General features: G+C 30.5%; 2 protein-coding genes across 4 annotated transcripts; one reads left to right on the top strand and one right to left on the bottom strand.

The window, feature by feature from the left end:
- Nucleotides 1–1224: 1224 nt before the first annotated feature.
- On the bottom strand, nt 1225–11023 carry LOC139491582 (E3 ubiquitin-protein ligase XIAP-like). 2 transcript variants are annotated; one of them, XM_071279338.1, is made up of 7 exons: nt 10964–11023; nt 10018–10067; nt 8209–9310; nt 6562–6728; nt 4886–5009; nt 3823–3991; nt 1225–3020 (listed from the first exon to the last, which is right to left on the bottom strand). In XM_071279338.1, the coding sequence occupies exons 3-7, from the start codon at nt 9050–9052 to the stop codon at nt 3005–3007; spliced, it is 1320 nt and encodes a 439-aa protein (XP_071135439.1). In that variant the 5' UTR covers nt 9053–9310; nt 10018–10067; nt 10964–11023; the 3' UTR covers nt 1225–3004. The 2 variants fall into 2 exon arrangements, with proteins under 2 accessions (XP_071135439.1, XP_071135438.1); XM_071279337.1 differs by lacking the exon at nt 10964–11023 and having other exon boundaries at nt 2924–3017; nt 10018–10069.
- A 22-nt stretch (nt 11024–11045) lies between these two features.
- On the top strand, nt 11046–22350 carry LOC139491583 (uncharacterized). 2 transcript variants are annotated; one of them, XM_071279339.1, is made up of 8 exons: nt 11046–11132; nt 13947–14017; nt 14297–14422; nt 16507–16620; nt 17593–17676; nt 19274–19357; nt 19885–19901; nt 20460–22350. In XM_071279339.1, exons 1-8 carry the CDS (start codon nt 11113–11115, stop codon nt 21624–21626), a joined length of 1683 nt encoding a protein of 560 aa, XP_071135440.1. In that variant the 5' UTR covers nt 11046–11112; the 3' UTR covers nt 21627–22350. The 2 variants fall into 2 exon arrangements, with proteins under 2 accessions (XP_071135440.1, XP_071135441.1); XM_071279340.1 differs by lacking the exons at nt 11046–11132; nt 13947–14017; nt 14297–14422 and adding an exon at nt 15843–15953.
- Nucleotides 22351–23380: the final 1030 nt, after the last annotated feature.

Genomic DNA, 23380 nt, shown 5'->3' on the forward strand with positions numbered 1-23380 from the left:
AGAGGACCATGGAGGTTGCATGAGTTTCCGGCTACGTATACATCATCGGCCATGCGAATTCTCAGTCAAAATAAAACATTCGAGGAGAGACACAGTCGATAATATAAAAAAAGCACATCAGACGACCTTACAGTTTTTTTTAGTTTCAAGACCATGAAAACATGCCGCTTGTGAGACAGTCATATCGTATCGGTCAACTAATTTATGATGGTGACAATCACCTTCACGAAGTGTTGAAATCAGTAAATCTTCCTTATAACTCTGTCGGAGCAATTTTTGCGCTCGCCCTGCAACATCTGATACCAAATTCCATAAAGAAAACGTTTTGGTTGCCTGTAATCAATTACCAAGCATAATGCATATAATGTACAGGACACAAATCACAATGTTGTTATGATTATAATCATCGTCAGTTCAGACTCAAGTATATTTGCATATTTAATTTCAAATAACGAATTGTTTATTTATCTAATCGTTTGTGAATTTTCAAAGTTTGTATCATCAAAAATCCTATTCTTCTTTAGCTTTTCTTTCTGAAAAGGAATGAGTGAAAGCATTAATATTGTAAACAACAATATAAAAAGAACCAAATAGATTCTTTCTAGTGTAGCACTGAAGCTATTTAGCATAACATGAACATATATTGTTATACATATATAAGTTAATAATCGTTCTCTGCGTTAGTAGACGTACGCGGTTTGGTGTGTTTGAGAGAATATAAAGGAACTGTCCCTTTTTCCTATCCGTTTGATTTGGTTATCAATAGAATATTAGAAAATTGAACATTTTAATGTAGAAATGAGTTTCGACATTCGATTAATTGTGCATATAAAACACATGAATTTTATTTTATAATTTATGTGTAGAAGAAACGGCGAATGATTATTTTATATTTGAAAATTGTTGTGCAAAAGAGAGTTGAAAGATTTGAAGTGATAGTAGAACTCATAAGTCGAAAACAAACTGACAATGGCAATGAAAAAAAAACGACATTAAGACTATCAACAGTACACAGCACACAACTTTGGAAACTAAATACTGCACAATACGAACCCCAATTAAAACGATTTCAGATGCTCCGGAGGGGTAAGCAGATTCTGTTTAATTCACCGTGTTACCTCTTTTTGACAGGTTAATAAGTTACTGATTATGCTTTAAAAAAAAATGGTAATTGACTCTTAAGATATGCAACTATATATAACATGTATTTTAGATACAACATACCATGATCTGGCACATTCATTCATTCTTATCTGCACGGCTGACTCCATATTATTGGCTATCATGGAACCGTCAATCAAACTTTTTTATCTTTCTACTGTTAATTAGGACTTCATCCAAAAACGGATTTATAAACCTAAACCTATACTATATGGGCACAAAATCAGCATGGAAAAGATGGTTTATATTACACATTCACATTGGTATCCCCAAATAAAAAGCTTACACCATAAAGCATTTAAACATACGTAAGGTTTCAATTTTTTTTTTCTTTTAAAGGTTAATTTCACACTTAAATCTTTAAAACAAGGTTATTATTACATTTGGAGTAAGGTAGTCAACACCACATAGCAATACAAGGCCAGTAATACTTCTGTCATTCTAGTAGGCACACTAAGACACACAGATTCAGCTGTTTGGTGATGCTATATAAAATTGAGAATAACATCTCGGAACTTATAACACTAACACTTCCAATTTTAAAGTCAATATGTTATTTACTGCATTCATATAACTACGATCTACGCATACTCTCTTATGCTAGACATCTGGTTATAAAATGAGTGACATTTTCTTCTTTAGTTCGACAATGTTTATAATTTATTTTGGCTTTACTGCTAATAATATGCAATTTAAAAATATAATAATAGCTTTTACAAATGCCTGTTTACTAAATAACATATAAATTCAATTTTCAAACTCTGGATTTACCAGGTACTCGTTTTGTTTTACCTGCTACATTTAAAGCTGTTTTCCGAACTTGGTGACATTCTACAATATTTACATTCTATTTCAAAAAGACGAATCGTTCAGTTTTGAAAACTTTCTGTGAACGCCTGTTTCCATCAGGTAGTAGAATGTCAGGTTCAGTCCAGTAGTGCCATGAAAGCTTTTATCATTAATCAGTAGAATGTCTAGATTATCCCGTTAGCTTCATGATGAGCACCCTTTTTTTTTTTTATTGTTTTCTAGATCGTACGGTTAAATATATACATTCAATGAACGCCTTTTTTTGTCAATGAATATAATGTCTGGTTTAGCCTATAGGCTCTATACACGCCTGTTTTTATCAGTGGGTAAATTATCGGGTTTAGCCAATGAGGTCCATGAACGTCTGTGTTCATAATTGAGCAAAATGTCCAGTAAAGCTCATAAGATCCATGAACACCTGTTTTCATCAATGAGTAAAATGTCCGGTTCAGCCCATTAGTTCTATGAACTCCTGTTTTCATCAGTGAGAAGATTGTTCCACTAGCCACTAGAAGACTTATTATTTTATCGCCATACTTCGTTTTGTGTGTCTGAATTATTTTGTGTATTTCTAAATTAGTAGCTTGATCAGATATTGTGTAATTTGTATCTCCTAATTCTCAATATCAGATATATGAAATATCGGCAGGAACTTGTGTATGAGGAATATATTTCCAAAGACTTATATACATGTAAGACAATGTATTTAAACACATGCTAATTTTTGTTTTTCAAATCCAATATCGATTTTACCTTCATGTTTCTTCGTGTTTATTTAACATGAAGGTAACATGTAATCGTGCTACTTGGATCATTTGCAGAACTAAGGGATCGCTAGCATGTCTATACATGCATTCCTTCCTAGATGTACTGTACATGCAGTAGTTCCAAATATTGTACTAATGCTTATCAGATTGAAAAAATATCTAATGTTCGTCCATCTTCCTTCTTACTATATATTTGCAATTTATTTGTGTATTTGCAAATGTTAAATGTTTTAAGATTCACTAGTTAATTTTATGACTTGAAAAGTTTAAGGTCTATCTCTGCTGAAATAAAGAAAAAATGCACAAATAACGTCATCCTCATATGCAGATAATGCATCTATGATATTCATCAATATAATTGGAAAGATGTGTCTGATTTTGCTATTTTATAGTATTTTGAACCAATTGTTTTTTTTACGGCAACATTTGTTTTTTTCAAATTCAAGTACAAAATTGTACTTAAATGTTTAACCATTTGAACAGGCTTTAAGAATGTCACACTAGAAATTAATAAAGACGGGAGTAAAAAGAAATGGAAATTATGAAATGAAACAATAGGGTTTATACCATCAGCACCGTCAGCACTTCAGTTTTGCCATGAAATAGCATTGATATCGTTATATTTTAAAACCAACTGTTTTTTAAAAGCTATGGATTGTTTAAAATACAGTAAGTAAATGGCAAAATCATTCGAACTCTGGGTCCTTGAACCTCTTGAACTTTGTATTTAACTGTCCTTTTCTACTTGTTTTATTCGAGCGCCACTGATCAGTATTTCGAAGTCTGGTGAACAAATTAAAACCTGGTATCTATAATGGGTTTTTATTATAAAGACTGTTTTATAATAACACATTAATACCAAAAAGACAATTTTTAAACACTGAAAGTGCAAAACGACAAGAAAGACAAATCGTGCATATCTAGTTTGCATTAACTGTCTCAGCCTAGTGGTAATTTCGGTAGGACAGCCAGGATATTTGTTTTGAATGTATCATAAGAAGTAATATATAAGTTAAAACTGATCAATACATTGCGAATATGAATGAATTAAAGTCAAACAAACACGAATTGAAGTTAGTCTTACCTAGCTAATATCCTTGAAATAAATTTCTTTCCTTTCCTTATTTCCACAAATTTACATTCTGTCATTCGTTTAACGTGCTCAAGCCAAGGATCACAGTCATGTATACATGGTTCTAGCTGGCAATTACAGTAATGACACACTACTTTTAGTTTTTCTCCTGCAATGCATTCTACAAAAAGAAAGATAATTTGACCTCATTATCACGCATTATCGTCGTCGTCGTCATCATTATCATAGTTTTATGTATGTCTTCTATGTATAAGGAAAAAAGTAGTATTACATTTTCCCAGCAATATGTTGGCCTTATGTGTAACCAAGAGACAGGTGAAGGAAGTCAACGTAGGAGCGATGTGATTAGATGTAAGGGTGCAATATTATTTTATCTATCTGTGAAGAACTGCAGTGAATTTATTGAGAAAATACATTTTAAAACCCATTGAAATATTTTCTAATTATTCGAAAAAAACTTCCAATATTTCGTAAATTTGATGTGGAATTACGGTCGGCATGGATGACATAAACAAAATGCGTACGTAGTTGGTCGTGATACTATTTGGCTCAATTTTTAAATAGATTGATAAAGTACTAACACCACGCATAACTGTATTTTTATTATAAAAAGTGGTTAATTTAGAAAATGTTAGTAATGTTGCCGATGGCACAATAATTGCTACCTTGTATTCCAAATGTAAATAATTATGTTAACACAGATGATCATAACTATCAAAACGAATTACTCTTCCTCTTTGGTATATCCAAGTTCTTAGATTTTGTTACTATCAATTACTGATCAACAATTAATTAATCAACAATTTGATAGAAAAAATGAATACATTGTATGTGTAAACTAAGCATGAAATTGATCGTTTTACTCTTTAAAACTCTTTTCTGCGCACCGACTGTCGAAAAGGGTGGTTATCCTTTAAGGAATTTGCTTATTATTACATAAAAATATGTTTGATTTATTTCTGAAAAGTTTTTCTATATATAAAAATAAATTACAATGTGTGTTGTATGATCTTTTGGAATAAAAAAAAATGTATGTTTGCATTACAACATAAACCTAGAAAGAAACCAGCTTTTGCAAGTGGCTCAGCCTTTTTACTCCAATTATACTCATCCGACAATTGAAATGTTTTGATTCTGTTTGCTTCGTCTTCCATTGATGGCTTTAAGGGTTTGTAAATCTGTAATATAGTAAAAGATAGATACCATATATAATATATTTTTTATTTAATTGATATGCGCTGAATACAGTTTATATTGCAAGTGATACATGTACATCTTCAAATAGCTTACTTATAAGCATGTTTCCTCAAATTAAAACTTGTGTCATAACATTTTATGATGAAAGAATTTGACGGGCATATTATGGTATTTTGGCAAATACATTTTAATTCGAAAAGTTGATCTGTTTAATTCGTTATTTGCGAACTGTTTCCGATGTATGTAGTCAAGCGTAGTATTATCGAGGCAAATTGTTTAGGGAGTGGGAATGTTTTTTTTTTTTATCTAGATCGAGACAACCATGGATATAAAATTTGCTACTTCTATGGAATGTATGCAATATTCCTGCTTTAGAATAATGGGTCAGAGTAGTGTTACAAGTGTTCATATTATCTGAGCGTTTCGATTAAGTACAAACATATTTTTTTTACCAAACTTAGCTTATGTGTTTTGTCTATCATGTGTATAGAGAGACAACAAGCCATTTTGTTTTTGTTTGTTGACATGTTCTTATAATGTGTCACCAATTATGTCTGTGTTGTGCTCAAACGTTGTTGTCAATAAACATTGATAAAACAGAATATTATGCGACTGTTATACAAGTGAGAGGTTTGAATGGCTATAAAATCAGGTTAAATCCACCATTTTCTACATAAGGAATTCACTGTATCAAGTCAGGAATTTGACAATTATTTTAACTCGTTGATGTTTTTGATTTTGTGAATTTGCCATAAGTTCAATAAAGGTAACAGACTATACCGCTGTATAAAATTCATAAATCGTTTGAAGAAAAAACAAATCAGGGTTACAGAATAAAACTGAGGGAAACTCGTCAAATATAAGAGGAGAACAACGACACAACAGAAACAGTTAAGGGACTTTCCGTCTTGAATTTTCGTTAAAGTTCAATATTTTGGTATTTTACTTTTTACATTTACTCATCCTTATAATCATGTTATATTTGCCACTGGAAAATATATACTACATCATCGATTTCCTCATCAATATACACACATAGTCAGATTGCTGATCATGAAATCTTTAAACTATTTAGTTATGAGTATTTCTACGTTTCTTAACATTCTCGGCTTTCAAAGGTAATGATTTTGGCGATCTCGATGAAGGTAAAAAGAGTTTGTTAGTTTCTATTACTATATATATCACTGAGTTCATACCACTGATAATTGATAGTGTATATCATAGGGTACCATCAGTTCACATGCCAATGCTGTGGTACTGACATGATTTCTTGTATATGTTTTGGCATCAATTTACCGTTAATAAATCAAGTTAATATTTGTTTAAACTAAGATTCCTGTCTGTTAGGTTTAGTTGACCTCGGAAAAAACTGTGCATGTTTTCAATTGGTTTTATAGCTCATCACGTTTATGGCGTTTCTACTTATTTGAATCTCCCCGGTTTTTTATTATATAGATTTCAGCTTTCGTGGAGAAAATTAATACAGAAAATGTCATTGGACGAACGAAATTCAACACGTGTTTTTTTCTTTACCTTTCTCCATTCGGTCTGTATATCCCTTATATATTTCAGGCCTTTTGACTTTTTCAGAAACAAGCACACAGGACAGTATTTAGCATGGACTTTCCAAGGATCTTCGTCTTTTTCCCATTCTGCAACCCAAAGTCCACAACAAAAACAAACAGTATAGTCTGACCAACCTGCAGTAATATTAGGAATTTTCCTTGATATGAATCAGTTGAATTTACATGATATAATGATTCATCTCTTTATTCGATGCATAAATAGATATTCTGAATCAAATATTCCACCAAATGTATGCAGCAGTTAGATCTTGGTTTCTATTATATATTTAAATAACTATTATTGGTGTCATTTTCCAGAAAAATTTACTTTTTTCTTCATTTTACCTTATGTGGAGGACAAAAACATAACAACAACAACTAGATCAGAGAGGTAAAGAGAATGCTTATTTTTTAGGTTTCTACAGATGATCTCTTATTTCTCTTTAAACAAAATGTGCAATGATTTTCACATGAAACTGACTTTGGTTTTTTTTAAATTTAGAAATACTGCGCTTCCAAAGTTACCAATACTAACTATAGCTATAAAACAAGGTTTATTCCATCATTTTTAAGGAAATGCATGAGGGTTTGGATGGGGTTAAATGATTAAAGAATAATGCCCTTAAAAAAATGAAGATTAGAGAATAACGGGCAAACAAAATGAAGATTAGAGAAATCCGTGGTCTAATTCTTTGTAGATTAGAGGAAAAAGGGGTTAATTTTTTAAAGATTAGAGTAAAAAGGGGTGAAAATTTAATGTTTACAGAATAACAGACCCCCCACCATCCAGACCGTCATTCATGTTCCAGGTTAATTATATGACAGTTGTTTTTCCATTTGTTTTATGTGTCTGAGCTTTTAATTTTGCTATTTTTCAAAGGACTTTTCGTTATGAATTTCCCTATGAGTTCGGTATTTATGCTGTTTTACTTTTTGGTAAGATAAGTCAATTCATCATAATTTGTGAACTCGGTTAAACGTCTAATGGCAAAAAGAATTGAAAGATGACTCGGAAAAAATACATAATATGTAAAAATGTATCGTGGAAAAATGCTGCGAGGCATACGGCGATGAATATAGTGTATGTGATGATAAAGATAAAGATAAGAACAACTGGTTAAAAGTTTTATTTAATCATCGCATTTTCCTTTGAAAAACTTAAAACAGATTGCGCGCAACATTTTCAACCACCTTTACTTTCTTCGATGTTTTTGTTAGTAGAGTTGATGTTATATTTGTTATTCTCGTGGAATTTTGTCTATGTGTGTTACATTTTAGTGTTATGTCGTTGTTTTCCTCTTATATTTAATGCGTTTCCCTCGGTTTTAGTTTGTTATCCTGATTTTGTTTTTTGTCCATGGATTTATGAGTTTTGAACAGCGGTATACTACTGTTGCCTTTATTTATTTATTAATATAGTATCATGTTCGTTCGCCATAGATTTTATTGAAAAAAAATATGGGTCATGTTAAACGATCAAAAATAATTATTGTTTTACTTTTTTCGTTTGCCTTGTCATTTTTTTTTATTGATTAATAATGGTGCTTCCCATTTGCTTAACTAAAAGTTTTTCAATTTCGATAGTATACTATTTAACTATATGCTATAGCATTACCTTTATAGAAAAATCCTGCATTAACCAGTCTTGTGTATGATTGGATGTCGCCATACTGCCATTTGCCAAACGAAGAAACACGTTCATACGAATGTTCATACTTCGGATACAAATAATCTCTATTATATAAGACATTATTCACGTTGAACTGAGTTTGTGACTTAGCAAGTTCACAATGAGGACTCATATTATAATGTGCCTCAGATGGCGTCTTTTCTCCCATCCATTCAAGATATGATGTCCTAGTTTCACACGTTTCGCAGTAAAGTAAGTCTAATTTTCCAGTATATTTAAACCCTGCTTGCAAAATTTGGTTTACTTCTCCATATATCCATTTCGTAAGTGAACGTTGTCTTTCAAAGGGACTGCTCATTTTAATTGTTCTTCTTGTGTAAATGCCATCATTTCGAAGTGTGGGTACCTTTGAGAAACTACTTCCATATCTATCGGTATCGTTTGCAAACTCAGTGTTATTTCTGTAATAAGTTTCTGGTTCGTTTTTACTATTAGAACTTGTTTCTTTTTCCCCAACCGTTTTTGTTTTAATTATAGAATTGATTTTTGATTGATTTCTTATACACTTATCTTCCTTCGAACATTTTCGAATTCGTTTTGCATGATTTTTTGTTCTTGTGTGAAAATATTGCTGATTCTTTATAAAATAATCTAAAAACAGTTGTATTGCTAATTTCCTTCGATAACGCTTAAAAATGAGATAAAAGCATTTCTTTATTGAATGTCTTAAAATATTTTCAACACGGTGTTGAATTATCTTCAATTTGACAAAATGTTTTAAAAGAGAATACTGACTTTTATTTGGATATTTCTTTCCAAAATGATTCATATTTAAATATTTGCTGATTTAAAAAAACCAAAAACCATAATCGACTTTAACATCCGGCTGATTACTAAAGTAATTATTATGACTTTGCGAATCATTTTCATACTCCTTGTCATACAAATTACATTTCATTCTAAAGTCCATTTTGGGTAGCAAAAACTTTATATCTGCTATATGTTTTGTAGAGGTGGTCGTTGACAGGATAGACCTCGTTCTAATAATCTATATTTCTGATTCAGCGTTCTTTTATTATATTCCATACTGAAAATAAATGTTATCAAAGCAATTGTTTCAATAAAAACAGAAATAATTGATTATATAGACATAAGAAGATGAAGCATAAATTAAAGCCAATAACACAATTCTCCATCCAAGGAGCAATATATAAAAGGAAACCATTATAGGTCAAAGTACGGCCTTCAACATCGAGCATCAAGCTATAAAGGGCTCCAAAATACTCCTAGTGTAAAACCATTCAAATGGGAAAACTAACGGTCCAAATCTACATTAAAAATGAGATAATTTGAATAATAACCCATCATACCATTTACATGTACAAGATCCATGTAGTAATTTTTTAACTTGAATGATAAAGAATGAAGATATTTAGTATGGTTGCCAATGAGAGAACTGGCAGTCACATACATTTATGTAAACAGTCAGCATCAAGCATTCATCGTTTAGAAAATATTGAAGTGATAAAATCTTAATCACAGGTGTCAAGGAGACAACTGCCCATCGCATACACTTATGTAAACAGTCAGCATAAAGCATTCATTATCTAGAAAGAAACAAACTTTTAGAGTAATGAAATCTCAATCACCAGTTCTCTGTTAGCAGAGTCAACATTTCTAGATCATTGATTTTTTTTATATATTTTTTCTTATTTTGAAAGCCTACCTTTCTTTAAATAAAAAAAAAGATATTAAAAAAGTTTCAATCTGTCAATTAGTTTATAAGGTATATACCTTATAAGTCAGTCATTTCCGACCCCAGTGATACTTCTATCATGTTTCATCTGAAAGAAAAGAAAAAATGTCACATAACTTGACATGCACAAGCTTTATAGTTCTTCTTGTATTTGTAAATATTTCATTAATTGCAATCAATACTAGAAATACTTATTATTATTGTAATCATTTTTACTATCATTATTATTTTTTTTTAATTATTATTTCCATTATTATTAGTTGTTGTAGTAGTATTATCATTTTTATGATAATTATCATTATTATTATTATTATTATTATTATTATTATTATTATTATTATTATTATTATTATTATTATTATTATTATTATTATCATTATCATTATTATTATTATTATTATTATTATTATTATTATTATTATTATTATTATTATTATTATTATTATTATTATTATTATTATTATTATTATTATTATTATTATTATTATTATTAGCTTTAATATTATCATTATCATTATCAATATTATTATTATTATTATTACTATCATTATCAATATTATTATTACTATTATTATTATTATTATTATTATTATGGTCGCTTTTAGAATGTTCCTCCAATAACAGTTTTGTTTTTGTGCAAGTTGATTGAAGGCTTTGAAATGTTTTGGGGTTTTTTTTTTTGTACTTTCGATATCAATTGTGTTCTATGTGCATTGACTACACTAATTTATATTCTGCTCAATATTTTACTTTCAATATATCAAGTGTTTGCCATGTTATTATATGTTGGTTTCCTGCGAACAAAAAACTTATGCAATTTCGATTTCCTATAAACTTACTTTCGTTCAGTAAAGTTGGTCAACTGACAATTAATTGAGTCACGTGATTAATATATAATTAATATATAATTTCAAACTATTGGTAATCATTATTATTTTGCTACAATACAGTTCATTGCAAAACGATCAAAAAGGAATTTCTTACCTTTTAAACACATAATACAAAAGTCATGTTATTACATGTAAATGTGTCGATATTAAAAAATGTTTAAATATAGGATTGGGAATTTCCACTTGTATTAATAGCTACGTCCTTTAACACTACGTTTATGATTTAAAACGTATTTCCGCAGTATGGCCGATATAAACTCAAGGTAGGTGAAATGAGTAGACTGTTTTTTTTCGTTCAATATAGAATTTAATTAAAATATAAGGAAACTTTACAGTAACCTTAGAGTAACCATAATCAACATATTTGAAACGAGATACTAATAATATGTGTCGGTACAGTATGTTAATTCAAAACGTTTAATAGACGTGTTTGCCTCGACAGATGTTTATTTCCGTTTAAACTTGTCAAGCGAGTTAACATTCCACCTATTATATTTTTTGTAGGTTTTCCAAGAACACTTTTGTTGTATGTTCTATACTTAGAATAAATGTATCAATCTCAATAAGACATGGGGGTAGACCAGGGTTTGAATGATGATTATGGTTGATCCAGGGGGTTCACTTCAAATTATTTGTTACAAGAGGATGTGCCAAAAATATGGGTCATAATATTGCAAGATTTAATATAAAAGTGACTCTTTTTGATAACATTCTATATTAAAGAGCATTTATGTTTGATAACCATATATTGATTTAGGGTGTGTATGAATTACATATCATATATAGATATATTATTTAGAATCTTTGGTTATAAATGGTCAATTATCATATTAAATCTAATCAGTTTATTTGCAAGTTCATCTTTCAAATAGTTCGCTAAATGAACCCCGGAAATTTGTCTCCTAACTTGTATATAAGTATAGGTCATTCATTCTTTAATATAATTTAGCTATAGGTTCTGAATTTCAGTGAAAGTTCTATTAAAATGGGTACATTCTTTAAGGGGAAAAGGCACACCCCTCGGAGTTATTACTGGTATTTCTATCTTCTTAAATACTTTTTTATATTATATATGTCGTTCACTATTAACGTACTTCATTTGGAAGGGTTTATGACTTAGTTGACCACGAGTTCGAGTGTGATCATTTTAGTCTGGTCCCTGAATGCATTTCGACTAAATCAATTCAAACTACTACCTTTTATATACAGTAATTGACTTTACTACTTTTTATAATATTTAAACGTCATTACAACGGCGGAATTTATAGTCCTATACACGAATTATCCATGTGGTGTTCAAAATAAGACTAAAATTACAAAAAATAATTGCATTTTATAAGACTTATGCTCAAAACCATATCAGGTTATTTGAAAATACAGGTCAATAATTACTTCTCTGACCAATTGCCAATACATTTACATTGTACAGTACAATATTTGTTAAGGTTTAAAACGGTTTTATATTTATATTTAATAGTCCATGACGAAAACTAAAGTATATCTATCTATATTTCTTTAAGCTCCTTTGCAAAATTATTTTGATTCAAAGTGCGGACTTTTAAATAAATGTAAACTTAATTTATTTAACCTTTTCTGGTTCATTCCAGCACGAAAAATAATATCTCCGTCATCGTTGTCTTAATAATAAGTATAACTAAGCATGCTTATATCAATGTATGTTGAAACGAAACTGCTTTTCGCCTTTGTTCAACCCGTGGAAACGTTTACCAGGTTTCCCATATAAATGTGGTGAGTAATGAATGCGTAATGTCTTTGCCCCAAGGTATAATATTGGTGCGGATAAGAATGATATTCCCTTTTGGAATTATGTATCTTGGGCGATTTCCTGAAGTTGCGTCCCCCTGGGGGCTAGTCCTCAGTATATTGTTTAATTCTATGCAATTTTTCTCTCTTTGACATATATGGATTTTATTTGTATATTTGAAACTGATTGTGTTTTGACTTTTATTTACTTATACTACACGTATGTTGATTTTCAGCTAATATAGAACTGTTTAACGTAACGGCAATAGATGATGCTCAAAAGCAGCCATAACTGTTATATGTGTAAACATTTCGATGTAAAGATTTGCTTTCTTTATATTTCTAACAGTTTCCAAGATAAGAGGAAAATGTTAACCATTTGTCTGTGTACAAAGTTATATCTGTTAACAAACTAGAAATTTTTGAAAAACTAAGGCTTTTCTACCTCGGGAATAGATTACCTTAGCTGTATTTCCAAAAAAATTACGAATTTTTGGTCCTCAATGCTCCTCAACTCCATACTCTATTTGGCCTTTTAAACATTTTTTTTATACAAGCGTCTTTTGTAGACGAAACGCGCGTCTGGCGTAAATATAAAATTTTAGTCCTGGTATATATGATGACTTAATTATAACAGCTGTATTTATTACATATAGCATGTATTTCAATTGTGATTAAGATTATAACACAATGTAGACTAATTTTCCCCATATTTTGGACATTTGTACCACTTACGTCTGTTGGTTTTGTTCATATATTGTTGCCAATATAATGAAATTTGGTTTGACTGTCATACAAGTGAGAGGTTTAGCTAGCTTTAAAACCAGGTATAATCCACCATTTTCTACATAAGGAAATGCCTGTACCAAGTCCGGAAGATGACAGTTTTTTTTTATATTAAATTGATGTGTTTGAGACTTTTTTTTGTCATTTGGTACGGGACTTGCTGATTTAAATATTTCTTGTATTTCGGTATTTCTATTATTTTATTCTTTATTCTGTTAAGAAAAATGACAATAGAACTTGTCCGTCAGTTCCTATGTGTGCTAGCATTCAAATTATTTTTTAGAGTTTATTGGCATACGTAACTGGTTTTCAAATGTCCATGGAGAATGCTTTAATTTTGGTTGCTTTTGTAATTTTCCTTCAAATACAAATTTCTTTTGTGCATTGCAATTTTTATGGTATACGCAACAATTTTTTGAACTAATACCATTTAAAGATATGTTTGATGTTTTTATTAGTCGTGTAGCCATATTATTTTGTTTATGTTTCTTCTTAATTTATTTAAAATTTTACATTACTGATTACAGAAGGCAGACTGTTCACAATAATGAAGCCAGTACTTGTCCAAATTATGAGAGTATATCTATTTCAGCTCAAAGTAAGTATTTCGTTATTTAAAGCATCACATTGGATATTATCAACCAAAAGGGATATAGTTTAAATCTGATGAACATTAAAAATTTACATTTCTGAACGTGAAACAGTTAAACATGTATTAATGAATTTATTAATTAGTGGTACTTATATCATTGAATATAGCAAAAGTGAGAGTCCGTATACACCTAATGAAAATGTTTAAGGTCATTGATATGTCTTTTTTCTAGATGTTCAAACAACAGTTTTACTGGTTATTATTGATACAATATCTTCATTTTAGGTCCAGTCACTGTAAAATCGTTTTATCAGACGCTATGTGGATATTTTGCAACTGCTAAAATCTTTGTTTATCCAGATATTGAAATAGTTCAGGAAGGAGAGAAGATAGGTTTTATCACATATACAGGTAATAAAACTAAAAAAAAAATAGAATAATTCCATATGTACGAGTAGATAGTAAAACATATCACACCGATTGCAACTAAAAAAAAAATTTCCGTCGAAAAAAATAATAGACGTACAAATACAAAGAAAATCGAATGACACATCTCTAGATGACAGCCTTACACAGTACAGGAATATAATGTAACAAATGTAATCAATATAAAAGATACAATAAACACCTACATAGTGCAGTCACTAACTACAGGAATATCACCATTCTTTAAGATAGTTATCAAAGGTACTAGGATTATAATTTAGTACGCCAGACGCGCGTTTCGTCTACACAAGACTCACCAGTGACGCTCAAAAATATGTATAAAGCCAAACAAGTACAAAGTTGAAGAGCATTGAGGACAAGAAAACAAGAGACTCCAAATTACTTGGAATCAAGGTAAACATGAGATAAATTCTACAGGGAGCTGGCAGCGTTTATAGCATGGCCATACTGTTTTTATGTTAGAAAAATACATATACTTGCAAAGAGAGATCCATGTCTAACACAAATGAACTAAAAAAACACTTTCAGTCATTGATGTCATTTTGTTGTCGCCTAATTGAAAGGTACCCAACTTCTCATTTAAATTTTTTAAATGACTTGCATATCTACAAAAACTTGAATGCAATTTATCCGTTATTATGTTTCCCCTTGGTTTGCACTTTGATAGCCCATGTTGTCGATTATTAAGTTGTTACCTATGTAAATACAATGCCGAGGTCACCATGGTAAATTCATGCACACGCGTTCATTTAATCTATAAAGAGATTAACTCCTAACTATCCAAGTGCCTGTTCATACATTTATTTTTGGCATTTTTTAACATTAATAGTGCCTTATGTTATTGATTTTGTTTTTACATTAGATCAAATTTATTCGTTTATTGCATGTTCACTTGTGTTGATATGTCTTTTGATTGAGTTAAGCCATTTCAATTGATATTTTGTATTGTGTCTTCGATGTTGTGATGTTACACTGTTGGTTCAGATAAGGGTGAAGGTTGGTACCTTTTAAATTTTTGTAAACCCGCTGCAATTGTTTGCATCTGTCCTAAGTCAGGAATCTGATGTTCAGTAGTTGTCGTTTGTTGATGTGGTTCATAAATGTTTCCAGTTTTTCGTTTTCTATATAGATTAGACCGTTGGTTCCCTTGTTTGAAAGGTGGGACATTAATCATTGTTGGGGCCATGTACAGCTTGCTGTTCAGTGTGAGCCAAGGCACCGTGTTGAAGACCGTACTTCGACCTTTAACGGTTTACTTTTATAATTTGTGACTTGGATGGAGAGTTGTCTCATTGACACTCATACCACATCTTCTTTATAACATGAATGTTGAAAAGTATAGTGGGATTCAAAGAAAGTTGAAATTGACCGAAAGAAAATGGAAAAATGAATGAGGTCAGAATATAATAGTGTAATGATTTCATCAATGATCGGATGATATTTTCTGCAGTCGTAAATTTCAATATCCTTCGGATGTGACATGATCCTTATGAAGGTACCGTCCTTTATTAAGATATATTAAATACATCTATTCTGTTGATTTATAATTATATCCTCTCATTTCTATCATTATTATATGTATTAATTTTCTTATATGTTACCAGCATACGGATTCTACTTAACTTTTTCTTGTCTACTTACGTATGTATTTGAATACTCGGGATTCGAACAATTGAAGATCATTATTTATATGGAGACTACAGCATTTCAAGAATTGATTTTAACGTAACATTTTTAAAGACTTAAAATGACATTATTAGTCTCCCTTATATTTGTTAACGTCATACTATTGTTAACGTCCATCAATTGTTTTATATTATACTTATGTATACAAGTCACATTACCTGAATATATATGAATAAACTCATCATAGATACCAGGACTAAATTTTGTATATACGCCAGACGCGAAAGCAGTGAAAGTACTAGTAAAAGGGATGAGATGAAACCGTTATTTTTTTTTATAATTTTCTTATATATTACCAGCATATGGATTCTATTTTACGTTTTCTTATATTCATTTCTATACATGTAGTTATACATTCACAGATGGTGAAGGCAGATCAAAAATTAAGATTAGTCTGCCAGTAAATGCTCTGATGGAATATTTCACTAAAACAGAGAATCGAACGGAATTTTATGCGTATTTTGGTTATGTTGCGGGTATGTTGTTCTATTTTTTCACAAAATAATATTATTGACCTAATACTTGTCACATTTGCATCTATTATTGTCACTTACAGTCAGTCAATGATGAATGCTTATTTAATAAACACACAGAAAATAGTCCCAAATTTGAAAACTCTCATATATGAATTCCTCTTCACTACGCGTTGCAGCAAAAAATGATAGCAGTTATAAGGAAATAAAATTGAGTATGGAAATGAGAATGTGCAAACGAGACAACAACTCTACCAAAGAGCAGATAACAGCCAAAAGCCACTAATGGGTCTTCCATGCAGTGAGAAAATCGTGCTTCAGCTGGCCTTTAAACATAAAAAGGCTTTATCATAACTAACATTAAAAGGATTTCGTTAGCAGGGTATACTCCTTACAAATAAAAAAGCTGCTCCAACAGAATTACGATAAAGAACCACTGAAATCAACATTACCTACCATTTACAACCAAGTGTTTTAGTTCAGTGAAAATGGACGCCATATTAACTCAAAACCATATAAATGACTTAAAACTCAAAAATCCTACAAGACTAAGAAAATCAAATGCTCCTGACTTGGGACAGGCGCAACATACAGCGTGGACAAATATGTTTAGTTAGATCTCAACCCTCCCCGATACATCTAGCCAATGTAGATTCAACAAGCACATATCAATACGCACAATAAAACTCAATTTTAAAGAAGCCCAAGTCCAATGTTTAAAGAAACTATACAAAAGATAATAATACATATATTAACAGGACTACTAACAGATTGTGGTATTGCTTAGTTAATTGGTTCACATATTTTCAACAGCTTTTCACAACCCGTTTTACAATTTATAATGATTTGTTAATTTCTATGATGACATTGTAAAGCTTTGATTGTGTTGATCCAATTATCTTTGAAGTTGCCTTAAGTTTTGTGTTGTATGTTGTTTATCAATAAGTTGGATTTATGACACACATTTTTTTCAAGATGTTTCAAGAAATAGAAGAAAAAGCGATCTCAACCAAAAACCAACTTTGCAATTTTCTAACCAGAAATGTCAGACAGATGCAGGTACGTTGTTTGTATGCATATATATATACATATATATAAACAAGTCTAAATTGAAAACAACGTTCAAACTTATGATTGCGTTGGATAATAATCGCAATTTTTATACGTGTGCATGTAATAAATTTCGTTGCAGAGTGATCTAAATACAAACCAAACAAAAACGCATTTGAGTAGCAGGTCGAACAACTGATGTTCTTAAACCCTGCTGCTGACTGCCATTGACGATTGCCAAAAAATATAATCACAAGGTGTAACAAAATTGATTTCTGTATTAATTTGATACTAAGTAGAAAACAATAAACTTGCGGCAAAGATGGTAAACCACAACATTTTTTTTATTGTGTATATAACAAATCAAATGTAATACAACTTGATTTCCTTTGAACAAAAAAAAATATGGTTGTACCAATTTGTGATCGACAGAAGTACCCATGGCACAATACACTACAGCACTAAGTTTAAGTTTACCATTTACGATTTAATTTGGTTAAGCTTACTTTTAGTAAATTGTTTCAGTTTGACTTGTGGCATAAGGCTTTATTGTCACTTTCAGCAACCGTGGATATATCACGGATGTCCATTTGTGTTTTGGCATGTCAAATTACAATCGTTTTGATTTAATGTACTCACAAAGAATAGATTTAAAATTTAGTACATATGTCATTATAAGGTATACTTGAACATGTTTAATATATAATGTAAAATTGAACCTACAATCTGCCAGTTAACTGTACATGAAAATGGATAGATTAAGCAGTATCTTTTAAAAGAAAATCACAAAAATACCGAACGCCGAGGAAAATGCAAAGTCCATACGAATCGCAAAATCAATAGCTCAAACACATCAAACGAATGAGGAAAAAACTTTAATTTTCTTCTGTAAACAAATGGTGGATTAGACCTGGTTTTATAGCTACCTAAAGCTCTCACTTATACTTAGCATAAAATTCTATTATATTGAAAAAACAAACAAACATTATAGGCAAAAATGTCAAAAATGTGCATACAGCAGTCAACATTGTGTTTTAATCTGAATCATACAAAAACAAACAAGTATGTAACTAAGAAACACAAAATGGAATGTCGACAAAGCACACTAGTAAAAATGAAAAACAACAATATAAAAATTTACCATAGGACAATATCACAATGACAGGATGTATAAGTACAAAGCCACGTCATATGTAACAAGGAAACACTAAAAGGGATATAGACCAAGCACGTTGAACTTAGCAAAAATGAAAAACAAGACTACAAAATTTTACCATAGCACATAGTACAGAGCTACGTCAATGAATATCATCAAAAACAGTTTAAGCAGTTAAAGTTATATTCCTAAAGACAAATAAAGAAATAATATCGCGTAATTCAGATTATAAACAACTTCAGTTCCCATAATTTATATTTCCAAACCATCGTGTTTTATTTGTGAAGTTGATATGGATAATTTATCAACTTGGTCTTGGTATATTCTAAAGAAACTTTTTTAGAAAAAGGACGAGACGTTCTTTGACATACCCCTGGTTCGTCGATTTATTTATTTTTAAATCAATCTGAAATGTATAACACTTCATTCTATTTTTCCCATCTTTTCTAGATAATTTAAATTGTGAATTCTTAAAGATGAATGATCAATGGTCACCCTTTACACGCAAAGAAGATATTCATTCTTTAGTCGAAGGTATGCAATTTTTTGTCTTAGTTCTGTGGAACTTGGTACAAACCTGTATTATACTATAAATTAAAATTGTTCTCAGTGCATATACCTGCTTGTATAACGGTCATAGGACACTTCAATACTTGTTTGAAAACTCACCAGCTCATTTATTTCAGCTGGATATTGTTTTAAACACTAATATCGGACATGCAGATGAATATCATTAATAAAAAGAAGATGTTGTATGATTGAAAATGAGACAACTCTGCACAAGGGACCAAATGACACAAAAATTAAAAACTTCAGGTCACCCTACAGTCTTCACTAATGAGCAAATACCATACCACAAAGTCAGCTATAGAAAGCCCCGAAATGACAAATGTAAAACAATTCAAACGAGAAAACTAACGGTCTAATTTATGTACAAAAAATAACCGAAAAACATATGTAACACAAGAAATATTGTAAACATATCAACGTAAATATGCCTTTTTATAACATTTTTTAAGTCTTAAAATCGTTATTACTCTCATATTTTTTTCTCGTTTTAGGTTACCCAAAAAATGAGGTAAAGTTGTTTTTTAAAAAGAATATGTCACTAGTATATAAATAAGTAACACATAAAACAAAGTATACCACAAGATTTCCCAAATTTGGCATGCATAATGTTCCGCCAAATATTAAACTATTTCTTGGGTCCTTCATACAATAACTTGCCGTACCTAAAGTTTGAGAGAAATTTAGTTTCGGAAAATAACATTGAGTGGTATTTAGTAAATATAAATGTTTTTGTATACAACATTGTTATTGTTTACATATAGTAGAATGTATTGTATTGCATCATCACATATTGTGGTACTATGTCATAATGAGACAAAGTGATGTATGGGATTTATCTTACATGTATATTGTTAATAAAGCATTCAACTAAAGACAATAAGCATATACAGAAAAAGAATTCCTTAATCCTAACTCGTTAGCCGCACAGAATATGCACGGGAAATGAATAAAACAATAAAATAATCGAACGAAGATATCAAACATTGTCATCTAGAGTTTATAACAGAACAATATTGTTTTCTTCATTTTTCATACTTTCTTGACAGTAATTTGTTTGATTTTTCAGGGACCATTTCATCGCGGAGTAAGTGTCGAAATAAAATCACAAAGCATAAAGAAATTTGTATTTAATGGACATACATCACTTCTCGAATCTGTTACATATTCCACATCCGATTCATTGCAAGAGAGAGACACATGTATTCTTTTTAGCTGGAGAAAAGATCTATATTCTCCATCTGCTATACGGAAAATAATAAAAGAGAACAATACTGATGACGATTATTTTAATATCTTATTGTTTTCGGGCAGAAAAGGGCAATTACGACTTGAGATTTTATCAAATGTCTTCAATAATACGGCATTTCAAGTAGCTGAAAATCTTCAAAATTTGAAAGAAGGTTGCAACGTTAGAAAACTTAAAGATGTAATTCAACTGCCAGAATCTCAAGAACGGGCAGTACAACTATCCGATTTCTGCAAACATAAGAACACACAACAAAAAACAAAACGAAAAACAAAACGAAAAAATAGTAAAAATGTCATCAAGGATACTGATCATAGCCAGAAGCCAGGAGATATGGAAGAATTGAATATTGAGAATGATGAACTATATAATTATAGCCAAGACAATGAATACAATAGAAAACAAATTTGTATACAAAACAACGTCATATCGAAAAATCTGCATAAAATAGATTTGAGTATGACAAATGACTTTTGTGAGAAACCTGATCTTAAAAAATCTAAAACTAAGGTACCTACTCATAGGGTTGTTCCAACTAAAATGAGAAAAAGTAAAGTGAAAACACAAACAAAGCACCTGGAATGGAAAATATATTTGGTACCTGGAGAAGATGTACTTAGAAATTTAGTTTCCGATTATTTTGGAGACGATATGATACGCCAAGCTGTTTATGGGATGTTAGGGCCTGAGGTTGATCGCAGGTATAAAGCTTCATTTGAAAGACCTAATGTACCATGGCCGAGCATGCATCCACTATTACCGTACAAACTTCGATTTTTAGACGAAGACGAAGATCATAACCATACACTAAGTGACCCCTTCACAGGTGACAATAACAACCAACAAAAGGAAGATAACTCTACGGTTACCGAACAAGTTGATAGTTGTGAACAAAGTGATTGTAGTAATATTGAAATAGATGATGAATATTATTTAAACATAAGTGATACAGATGAAAATGATAACGACTGTGATCAAAGCAATTAGTGGTTCAATCAGAACAGAATACGTTTGTTGATATTAGTTGGCACTGTAATTTGCACTAGGTAGACACACTGTCATTTATTTATTGTGGTGTGTTAATGTAAACGGGAATTGTTGGTAACTTTAACATATTCTCTTTTAGATGAAGAATATTACAAAGTGAAGCAATAGTTTTTTTTTATGTTTTCGCCTGGCAACAAAGTTGTGGTAGGCATACTATTATCATTACACATCCATGCGTATGTTTCTGTATTCAATGTGCTATTCGATACATACATAACCATGATAGCTAGATATGGGCAATGTTTTGCTTATTTGATAGTTGAAATGGACGGTTCTTTTTTCTGTTTTTTTGTTTTGTTTTAATCTAATGTATTTTTTCTCTATTCTTTATAAGTTTTGACTTTTATTTCCTATTCTATATATTAAAACACAATAATTATTCTCTTTTTGTATTCAACTCATTTATTTTGTGTACTCTTGGTCTAATTTTTTTTCTGCATACCTGATCCATGCAGTTTTATTTGAGTATTAACCATGTTGGCATATTTATAAATAACAGCAATGTAAAAAAGAATTTAAAAAAAATCAAACGTTATAAATTAGTGGGACAAGTGAAACACAACTGTCAATAAACTCATATGACATGATACACGCATTTGTCGAATGAAATGATTGAAATTCTAATGGATTTGTGTGGACCATACAATACAGGTTAAACATTGTTTTTTTGTTTTTTTGTGTTTTTCATTTTGCCATGACATTATCAGGGTTTGTTGGGTTTTTTTTGTATCCCTTTGGGTTTTTCGCTTCTTTTCTAAACATGTGTTTGCGTCGTTTCACTTTGGCCTTTCGAGTTGCATGGCATGACTTGTGTAAATATAAACTATTGATTGTGGTAAAATTTCTAAATTTTGTGGTTCCTAGATAATAGACAGAGAACCTTTAAAGTTGTGATTCAAATATTAATTAAATGTTATAGACCACTAAACAAAGATCAATTTTGATTGTCTTTTTTTTTTTACATTTTCTATTTCAGAGTTATGGATCTCGCTTGTTGAAAAAATCAAAATATTGCGGTTCATGATTGATGAGTTCGATTTTTTGTCGTTTACATGACCAATAATCAATTTTCGTCAGCTTCATTGCTGGTTTGTTAATGCAAAACTATGTTGATCAAATTGAATTTAAAACCATAATCATCCATTTTATCTGAATCAAACTGTTCTTCTAGTTGCGCATTCTGGAGTTGGTACTGTTTAACTTCCGCAATACATAAGATAGTGTTTCCTGCCCTATTATCATGATGATATATTCACCATTTTTCATTTATTGTTTTGTTGTTTTGTGATACTTCATCGTTTTGTTTCCTGTACTATGATATCTTCACCATTTGTTTTTCTTGTTAAATGATATCTTCACCATTTGTTTTGTCTGTTCTACGATATCTTCACCATTTTGTTTTCCTTTTCTGTAATGATATATTCGCCATTTGTTTTTCTTGTTATGTGATATCTTCACCATTTTTAGGGTTGTTTTTTTATGATAAAATCATTCGTTTGATGTATTTGAGCTTTTGATTTTGCCATTTGCTTAGGGTCTTTATTTTGAATTTTCTGAGTCCCATTTTTGTTATTTTACTTTTCATTTAATTTGTGATCGCCTAATTTTTTATCTTCAATTTTGTTTTCGATTATCAAAAAACCATTGTTATATTACATTTGTTAATCGACAATATAAAATAAGAAAATGCATGT

The sequence above is a fragment of the Mytilus edulis genome, chromosome 10, assembly GCF_963676685.1.
Source record: "Mytilus edulis chromosome 10, xbMytEdul2.2, whole genome shotgun sequence".
Classification (NCBI taxonomy): Eukaryota; Metazoa; Mollusca; class Bivalvia; order Mytilida; family Mytilidae; genus Mytilus; species Mytilus edulis.

Bases quoted from the DNA above. Each gene is read 5' to 3' on its own strand.
- LOC139491582 (XM_071279338.1), bottom strand. From the start codon at position 9,052: ATGAATCATTTTGGAAAGAAATATCCAAATAAAAGTCAGTATTCTCTT. The intron at 6,729-8,208 runs GTAATGCTATAG...ATATTACTGCAG, and splicing joins TGCAGGATTTTTCTATAAAG to GTTGGTCAGACTATACTGTT. The intron at 3,992-4,885 runs GTTTATGTTGTA...TTCTTTTTGTAG, and splicing joins AAAAGCTGGTTTCTTTCTAG to AATGCATTGCAGGAGAAAAA.
- LOC139491583 (XM_071279339.1), top strand. From the start codon at position 11,113: ATGGCCGATATAAACTCAAG. The intron at 14,018-14,296 runs GTAAGTATTTCG...TCTTCATTTTAG, and splicing joins TATATCTATTTCAGCTCAAA to GTCCAGTCACTGTAAAATCG. The intron at 16,621-17,592 runs GTATGTTGTTCT...ATTTTTTTCAAG, and splicing joins GTATTTTGGTTATGTTGCGG to ATGTTTCAAGAAATAGAAGA.